A 10,113-nucleotide genomic window follows, 5' to 3' on the forward strand; every position below is an offset into this window, starting at 1 on the left:
GAATGAATGAATGAATGAATAAATAAATAAATAAATAAATAAATAAATAAATAAATAAATAAATAAATAAATAATAAATAATAATCAGAATTTTTTTTCCACTTAAGATTTGACATTTTAACTTTAAAATTAATTTATTCCAGCTTAATTTTGTTACTCTGAAGTTAGAGCCCTTTTTGAATTATGTCCCAGTCTCATGGTTCATTGTGGAAAGCAAACAAAGGAAAACAGGTCAAGTGCAAGGTCACGACATCAATACCTTTTGTGAATCAGTTATCACATTAGTTCAATTCCTCCTGCCAAAGAAACAATCAATAGGATTGGGAGACAGCACTGCTTTTCATTGGGCAATTGCTTTGGACAGACACAAGAAGAACAAAATTAATTGCAGAGGAAAGATCTGTTTGGCAATGTAATCAGATTAAATTGCCAAAAACAAACAAACAAAAAGCAGACAGTACTTCAAGTATGGCCATTAGCAACTTTTTTTTTCCTCACAGCTTGGAAACCTCAACAGCTCAGTAGTTTTATTTCAAATACAAAGTATTATCTCTTGGAGAGTTCAAGTCAGACTTTCATCCCCAATGTAATACGCTCAACTTCTCACTGATCTCAAAGACTCTTTTCTCTCCTCCTTTTTGATGTGTTAGTCTCATCATTATTTTGTTCAAGTGCTAAGAAGAAAGGGGAATCTATAATAATAATAACAATAAAGTTGGAAGGGACCTTGGAGGTCATCTAGTCCAACCCCTCTGCTCAAAAGGTCTCAAAAGGTGATCACATGACCCCAGGAAACTGCAAACCTCATAAATGTATGCCAATCGCCAAACGTCTGAATTTTGATCACATGTCCATGGGGATACTGCAATGGTCATAAACATGAAAAATAGTCATGTTCTTTGTTTTCAGTGCCATTGTAACTTCGAACACTCACTAAACCTTTTGAAACTCGAGGACTACCTGTACATTTTGTCACAACTCCATTCTCATTGGGATGTGTTAAAAAGCCAAACTGCTTTGTAATACTGTAAAATATTTCTGATAAACAACTTGGGTCCCTTTGTCTCCCCACTTAGCAACTTTCAAGCAAGAGATAGTTCATAGCTCACCTTCTGAAAAGATTCATGCATTGTCTACCATGACGTCTATCCTTTGTATCTAATCTTCTTAAGATACAAAAGCTACAGTAAAAATGCATTTGTATAAGAGGAAATAAAAGGAAATAATTAATTTGAAATAAAATAAAAGCAAGTAATAAATAACCACACAAATAAAAGGAAATAAAAGCATCCTGCCATTTCCATAACCTTCCTCTGTAATGGCCCTTAGGAACATATTTTAGTTTTTTTAAATGTGTCATTGCACAAAGTGCCTGACAGCACACTGCTTTTCATGCATCACTCTACTGTGAACTTATAAATCTTACTGTGAAAAAAGAAATTAGACCTATTATTTTTGCAGACTGCCAGTTAGGCAGTGTTTCGAATCATCAAGTTGGCTGTAAAAAAAATTGGTTTGAACAGGCTGTTATTAGGAAAATTGCCAAACATGTATTATTTATATTAATTAAGTTAGCCTGGCTATCCTATTGGGAGAAATTTTGGAGGTGATGACAGAGTAAATGGTGGTGATAAAACAAACAGCAGCATGGCTCACTTTTTAATATGATTGTAACCTATGCTCTCTGAGGTAAGAGCATGTCTCAAAGTTCAGTGTGGTTTATTTCTAAGTTAAAATCTGCTAAACTGGGTTATTAAAAAAGAAGTATATTTGTTTTAAATGTTATTGGATGGATATCCTTGGGTTCAAAAGTACAGGAGTACTATCCCAGATGATGCGCTATAAATTCTGTAAAATGTAATCAGCTTGGGAGTAAATCCCCACTGAATCGGGGACATGCATCCAGCTCTAAGTATCAGAGCCGGAAGCGAATAAAACAGGATTTGGCAGTGAACTGAGAAACCGCTTGTCATTCTCACCTGTGCTGTGAACTCAATGCCCCACTTCCAGCAAGTCTTACCATTCAACCTTGCAACTACAACTTGGTGATAAAAACATTAGTTCTGTTCTATATAAGGAAACCCAAAACAATTAATCACACAGGTTTTAATTCAATTGCTGAGCAATCTTACACTTGTCCTACTCTAAAATAAATCCTGCTGAGTTCAATGCAACCTATTCCTAGTCATTTATTCTATACTGTGTATAAGACTGGTCTAAATCTGCATGAAAAAATCAAAACATAATTCCCTTCCCCATGATATTACAAGCTTATCCAATCAGATCCTCTCCTGATATGTTGAGACTACAATATCCACAGCTGCTACACTCCCTGGGATGCTTAATGGAGGCTATAGTTCAGTGTCTGGAGGTGGAGAAGTCAGATGTATAATGGCAAACCTGGCATTATGTTAAAAGTTTTCCTTAAAGTACTCTTCATGCTGTAAATTTGTTCCAAGCCTCACATCTGATAGTGCCAGTTTAGTAGAACTATTTTGTTAAAAAAAAATCTATATCCAGAGATAGAAAAACGTACTGTTTCACTGTTTTCTCTTGCAAATGAAATTCTTTAAGAATCTCCTTTATGACTTTTTTTCCAATTCCCTTTTTTCCACTTGAAATCACAAGCTTATAGCCTACCCCATAGGAAATGTTGTGCTTGTGTGTGTGTGTATATGTATGTGCTACAAACTGAAGCAGCACTTAAAAACCTGTAAACAAGAAGTCTTTGGAGGATCATGTTTCTATATACATAGTAGGCCTAACATTATAGGTGAGACAAAATGGAAGTAGCGAATCCTTCAGTTTGTTATGAAATAACAACTGTTCTACCAGTGGAAGGCTACATTTACCTACTACATCTAATTTTTAGATGCACTCAAGAATATTTTGCTAAGTGCAAAGTTATAAAATAGAATGGCAATAACATAGAATATAATGGGAAATAGCATTCTTTGTTAAACACAGTCTGAGATACTGCTCTGTTGAATTGGGTTAGTTTGTGATGGTAAATGTCTGGATTGTGTTGGCTGAGTGACCACATGGATTTACAGCATATTCTTTCTTTGGTGAAAATTAATTTAAGCTTGGAACAAAACTGTAAAGTTAATTATGTTTTGTTTCACCTCCCATACAGACAATAACAAGCAGATTCAACTTTTATTACAAATTGAGATAAGATGCAATTTGCTTTTATTTTCTCATACCTTTTCTTTGTTGGGGGGGAAAACCCCCCAACAATTGCAGAATTGTTTGTTTGGAATCTGGATCTCACCATGGGGAGAAAGCATAAAATTTAGGAGACATAGCTAAGTATTGTATACACACCACACTAAGCCATCTACCTTGTGAGTTCACACAACATGCTAAACAAAAACTAAGCAAGTATGGCTTAGCACAAAGTGCAAATTCCACTTATTACACTTCAAAAACGTTGCTAAGTACCGTATTTTCTGGCGTATAAGACGACTGGGCGTATAAGACGACCCCCTACATTTCCTGTTAAATTATAGGGTTTGGGCTATACTCGCCATATAAGACTACCCCTCTTCCAACGCACACCAAATAAAAATTAAAAAACATCAGATTTGATTTTAATATGGTAATTTTAATTCAAATGCTTATGACATGCAGGTACTTAGTAGGAAAACTGTCACTTATAAACATAAGGCTGATCAAACATGTAAACATAAAACAGTGCAAGTGGATTAAAAATAATAATAATAATAATAATAATAATAATAATAATAATAATAATAATAATAATAATAATAATAAAGTTGGAAGGGACCTTGGAGGTCATCTAGTCCAACCCCCTGCTAAGGCAGGAAACCCTATACCATTTCAGACAAATGGCTGTCCAGTCTCTTCTTAAAAACTTCCAGTGTTGGAGCATTCAGCACTTCTGGAGGCAGGTTGTTCCACTGGTTAATTGTTCTGTCAGGAAGTTTCTCCTTAGTTCTAGGTTGCTTCTCTCCTTGACTAGTTTCCATCCATTGCTTCTTGTCCTGCTTTCAGGTGCTTTGGAGAATAGCTTGGCTCTCTCTTCCTTTGTGGCAGTGCCTGAGATATTGGATCACTGCTATCATGTCACCCCTCACCCTTCTCTTCGTTAAACTTCACATACCCAATTCCAGCAACTGTTTCCTATTTTCCTAATTCACTTTTTCACTTTTCCCTAATTCACTCTAAAGCTTTCCCTGCGCAGAGCCTTAAGTAACACCAGCTGCCTGCAATTAGTGCAGGTTCTCATCCCACCAGGCTCAAGGTTGAGTCAGCCTTCCATCCTTCTGAGGTAGGTAAAACGAGGACTCAGATTGTTGGGAGCAATAAGCTGACTTTGTAATAAAGCTGCTTGGGGTGGTGGTGAAAGCTCTAATAAGCAGGCATATACATAGAATGAAGGCTATTGCTAAGCACATTGATTTGTGCTTTAAATTGTAAGCCGCCCTGAGTCTTTGGAGAAGGGCGGGATATAAATGGGATTAAAAAAAAAGAGCAAATGGGAGATCCGCTCCAGGTCTTCCAGCCAGCCCGCCCAGTTCCTGAGTCAAATGTGTCCTTAGAGCTAAGCAGCTGCTCTGGCTACAGCATTCCCCACCTGCCTTTCAAGTTGCTTTTGCATTCTCCACCTGCCTACAGCTGCTCTTCAACTTTAGAAGGAAAGACGCCCAGACCCCAGCCTGTAAAAAATCAGACTGCAGCTTCTACTCCAATTGGTCCCGCTTTCTCTGCACAGACTAAATGGAAGATCCGCTCCAGGTTTTCCAGCCAGCCCTGTCCCTAAAGTTTCAGCACCCGGCGTATAAGGCGACCCCTGACTTTTGAGAAGATTTTCATGGGTTAAAAAGTCATCTTATACGCCGGAAACTACGGTATCTCCACAGTTATTCTCTACATTAAAACTCCCACTGGTAAAAACCGAACGTCAGAGGAAAAAAGGCCTACTTTAACCTCCTCTATGATGTTTCCCCTGAAGTAAGTTCTTAATATAGAGATTTCTATTTAACAGAAAGCATTTGAACAGCCCTTTCCCACTGTAACATAATAGAAAAGAAAGCAGGGGTAGCTTTCCCTCCACCCATCTCTCCTGAATGGGCAAGCTGTCTGTCCATAATTAACCAATCTCCTAGCTACAATAAGAGGTGGAAATAATATATTCAATGACCAAGAATAAGACATGTCTGATTGTCTTGCCAGTGAATGGAAACTGTAGAATAGTTCCCATTGAGCTAATTATGGAATCCTATCAATTCAAGTTCGAAAGGTAGCAGATATGGCAAGGAAGAGCCAATATTCAGCCAAGGTGGTTCTTCTTATAGACAGCTTCATCTTATGTCTTCAACATCTTTAGGATGAGATAAGAAAAAAAAATCTGGCAGTTACCATCAGCATGTATGAATGATGCAGTTTGTCAAATTTACTGGGGAAATAGGGAACAAGACTATTCTTTTGAGGCTGGAAAGCAATACAGTTAATATCTGGGTAGTGACTACATTTGACTGTGTGTATCACTTTAAAAAGACATACCCCAAAGAATATACATAGGTGTCAAAAGTCAAATGATAATAAGAGGGACAGAATGATTCATGATGTTAATGTATTCCATGTGCATATTTGAATGATTCTCCCTTTACTCATTATCTCAGGTATTTTCAAAATCAAGCCAAATGATCTGCATTAAGAAGGCATAAATACATTTTAAGCATTTTAATTTCCTCATAATCTACCAATCCTCTCTGGAAGTATTTAATAATAGTAATAACAAGGCAATTTAATATAAATAACTTAAAATAAATATAAATTTATTATAAATATTGTTGTAATTTTAAAATTAACACATTTAATAATTATTAAATCGATCAGTCACTCAACTCCTAACAACTCTAGGCAGTTTCCAGCATACTCATTACAGCTGATGCAATTACCGGTATACGGTAATCTATTCTTCACAGAAGACTGAGAAAATATCCTATTTGCCCGAGTCTAAAAATGTCAGGAGCTAAATTCTTGGAAAGCCATAGAGGAACCTACAATATAGGAAGGAAGCTGTTTCCTATTTCTTCAGCTGAATCCTGCTTAGTGCTCCAAGATCCAGGACAGGGTCTTTGGTAAATCCATCTGAAGAACAGGGACCCTGTCTTTCAATATCACTGAGGCCTTCCAGATGCTCAATATACCTCACAACTCCAGCCAGCATAGCCAAGTGACATTTGCTGCTAGGGAGTAGATCAGTAACATCTGGCCATTATGTTACTTTTACCACAATGGATTTTGTCTTTAATTTATTGATTTAAGCTAAACTTCCATAATAATGGAAATAATATTGGTGTCACCGTCTCAAGATATTTGGAGGAAACAGTGCTGCCAAGCTCTGGGATAGTTATTTACCTTATACTCTTTCACTCTTACAATCCATTTTATCCAAAACTGTTGAGTGGGCAGCTTTGATAAAAGGAAGCACTTAAAATGATATGTGGAGCTGTCCTTCAATTAAGATGATTCCAGAAATTAAAGAAAAGACTGCAGTTGTGGACAAGTTCTAATTAGAACTTCCCCAAAACTTCTCTTGGGCCACTGTGGGAGCAGATCTTTGGCCTCATCTTCCATAGCTTTCCTTATGTTTTATACATCAGGTACCCAAGTGACAAATTTTTGACGGAAAAATGTTCTCTGTCCACTGCACGACAACCTCCTGTGTTGTTTGCTGAATCTTAAATGATAAAACTGGTTCCTCTTATATAATTCAGAGATTATATGGCTATGCAACTGTTTCAGCTACCAAGTCTTTCCTATATTTTGAATGATCTTAAGTCCATCCCTTTTGAATAACCAGACCAAAAAGACACTATTTTCCCATCTACAGTTTTTTTTAATGTTCTTTTACAAGTTCCCTGGGTTTGGCAGGTAGCATGGCAACAATTGACATTAAATTCAGCCTCATACTATATCCGTACAGCAGCCTTCATTACTTTAAAGTATTATTCCCCAAGTGCTCTTTAATTCATTTTCTAAAAAGTGCAGCCAATTCAAACTGCCAACGCCCAAGGATTGCGCTTTCAATCTTAAAGAATGTTGTTTTTATAAAGTTAAAATAAATAACTTAGGTTGGTCTTGGAAGGCTTTCTACATTATTTCAGAATTGAGGAAAACAGGCAATTCTTCTTTCCTTAAGCAGGAAATCCCCAGAGATATAGAATTTTATTTTATTCTTTTTAAAAAACCAGCCATTACAATGCCAGATGGTTAGATGCAATGTATAGTGCGGAAAGACCAGCGCTACTTAACATTAGGAGAGTAGAAAGAGACTCTTATCAGAGCTCACAGAATGCGGGATCTCTTCACAATGATGTCATTGTTCTCTATGTCTTCCTTACAGAGGTTAGCCCGAAAAGATTTCACTTTATCTTGAATCTCGGAAAGGAGAGCAATCTTTTCTGTCAGCATGGTTTCAAACTGGGTGGCGTAAAACTCCATGTCATATTCAACATCTTCAGCCATCTTCAGAAAAGCTTTCAGCCATCTCAGTGATTCCTGATGATCTTCTGTCTGAGCTTTCTCAATCTCTTTCCTCTTCTTCTGCCCTTTCCCTCTGGTGATGATGCTAAGAGCTGGCAATGGGACTCGATTTTCTTTCTGCACACAGACGATTTTGAACTGATCAGTCTCAGGCAAGCTATGACTGCTCCAAGGCTGGATTGAATCCTCCAGCTGATAGAGAGATTTGGACAGGATACGATGGCACTGTTTGAAGGCACTGGGATCAACCACCAGACCTTTTACCCGATTGGCATATCTGAGGGTATTGAGTGTGTGCTCACATGACTTCATGCCTGGGGAGATGGTGGCAATCATGCAGGTGCAAGAGTTTTCTCCAATGAATGAGTCTCTTAGCACTTGGGTCAGCTTGCTAGCTCGGAAAGGTGTGTGACCTTTATTACGCCCCAAGGCTCGGATGCATTCTTTCAGCGCCAAGAGGCTCTTATTAATCTCAGCTCCCTCCAACCTTGTTAGTCTGTCGGCCCTGGAGGTATCTGCTCCCCGCTCATTGCCAGCCAGGTCAATCAAGGAAAATTTGCCATACAGTCTCCCTTTGCGTTTGAGGATAATTTGGAAAACCGCATGACTCCGGGAGGAATGGGAGTTGGCCGAGGTCTGGCCGGAGGTCCTGCATCGGTTCCCAATCTCAATGAGCTTCAAGACGTCCTCAACACAGATTACCTCCTGCTCCAGCAGCCCCACCACCTGCACTTGCTGATTGCTATCCTCCAGGACCCGGAGCCGGTTCTTCCAGTTCAGCAAATCGTAGACTTTTCCCCAGTAGATCTCAAAAAAGGCGCCGAAGACCTGGAGCTCCAGCATCTTGTAAGTGGGCTCCTGGAGCAGAAAGAAGACGTCGCGGGCGGCCATGGCGTAGATGCCTTTGGTGGAGTCCTGCTTCTTACCAGACAAGTCCCCTCCCATCGTGTGGGTCTTGCCGCTGCCCGTCTGGCCGTAGGCAAAGCACGTGGCCATGCCGCCGCGGAAGATGGTCTCCACCAGCGGCTGGGCCGTGTGTTGGTAGACGCTTTCGTTGGTGGCGCCGTCGTCAAAAGCGTGGTCGAAGCGGAAGGTCTGGTGCTCCAAGTAGCGGGTGAGGTCCAGCTTTTGCCTGGCCTCGTGCACCATCACCACACCCGAGCACGGGATGGTCACCACGTCCACCTCCTTGATCTCCGCCTCCCGCTGGTTGAGCGGCCGCTTGCGGACGCAGACGCAGATCTTGCGGGAAGCGGCCCCGTCGTTGCGGCCGCTCTGCGGCAGGCAGCTCTGGGCCAGCAGGGCGCCGCCGCCGCCGCCGCCGCCCCCGCGCGACAGGGCCTCGCGGCACCGCTGAATCATGGCGATCACGTCCGCGTGCGGGTGGGCGTCGCGCGCCTCGCGCCGGGCTAGCCTCTCCAGCAGCGCCGAGTGGCGTTTCTCGCGCTCGACGCGCAGCCGCTCCACCTCCAGCACGCAGGGCGATTTGCGGGCGGCCGTCGAAGGAGGTCTTCGGAGCTCGCATTCCACGCCGTCCCCGCCGGGCTTCTCTCTGCTTCTGGGGGTCGCCACGTAGTTGAGAGGCGGCGTCGGGTGGTCGCCCTGCTCCGACGGGGTTTGCGCCGCGAGCGTTCCCGGTCTGAACTCGGCCGGGGCCAAGTGAGGGTTGAGGCTGAAAGCCTGGCCGAGCTCCACTTTTTTGCCCTTGTTGGTGCCCCTTTCGATCCATTCCACCGTCAAGCTGTTGGCGGCGTCGTGCAGCGCCGTCACCAGCGCCGGGTGGATCCGCCCGTCGCTCCTCTTGATGTCCAGATAGGTTCCCACCCGGATGGCCCCGAACGGCCTCGCCATGGCGCTCGACGGCTCGGCCTCGGGGTCACACGGGTAGCTCCTGCCGATCCCGGGCAGCAGTGGGAAGCGAGAGAAAGGCGCGGCTAGGCAAGCTGGTATCCTAGCTGGACAGTCACGCTCGTTCAGCGCCTGGTGGTAAAAGGCACCCTTGCGCATGGCCCAGCCACTGCCCTTGGCCCTCCGTCTTGTTTAACGGTCATTCGCACGACGACCTGCGTCATAAGGGCTCCCCGAAGTGGTTACGACCCAGGCCTCGGGCTTTACGCTCGCCCCGTGGCTTTGGCAGGATTTCGCGGGATCGTTTGTGCCAAGGAAGAACCGTCGGTAAGACTTGACCTAGCAGCTGGATCCGTCGCCTCTCTACCGGTACCTTCTCATAAGATGAAGTTATCACGTGTCAAGAAGTACTCCTGTCTCTCGGGGTTCATCGGTAACTGCTCAAAGCTCCCGTTCTTATGCATCCGGCTAGTTCCGGCCAAGTAGAAATACGGTTTCCCAAGTAGATTGTTGAATTCCCGGTGTAAAAGGGAGGAGGATATGTGGGTTTGAATGAGGCTGAAATGAGGCTAATGAAGATAGAAATTATTTCCGAATAAATCAGTTCTAGTCTTCCATAGCCTTCCAGATTAGTTGGGCTGTACCTCCTAACATTCACAGCTATTGATTTAGGTGGCTGGGAATTCTGGAGGGCCATGGGTTGGGAAAGAAGCACACAAGTGTGATGGGTGATATTGAAATTTGAGA

General features: G+C 42.3%; 1 protein-coding gene across 1 annotated transcript; it reads right to left on the reverse strand.

Moving 5' to 3' along the window:
* Positions 1 to 7,235: 7,235 nt before the first annotated feature.
* KIF2B (kinesin family member 2B) lies at positions 7,236 to 9,732 on the reverse strand. Its single transcript, XM_081321241.1, has one exon. The coding sequence runs from the start codon at positions 9,523 to 9,525 to the stop codon at positions 7,321 to 7,323; it is 2,205 nt and encodes a 734-aa protein (XP_081177367.1). The 5' UTR covers positions 9,526 to 9,732; the 3' UTR covers positions 7,236 to 7,320.
* Positions 9,733 to 10,113: the final 381 nt, after the last annotated feature.

This window comes from Vipera berus (genome assembly GCF_964194415.1).
Source record: "Vipera berus genome assembly, chromosome: 2".
Lineage (NCBI taxonomy): Eukaryota > Metazoa > Chordata > Lepidosauria > Squamata > Viperidae > Vipera > Vipera berus.

What these genes read in the sequence shown, in the direction of transcription:
- KIF2B (XM_081321241.1), bottom strand. Translation starts at nt 9,525, where the DNA reads ATGCGCAAGGGTGCCTTTTACCACCAGGCGCTGAACGAGCGTGACTGT.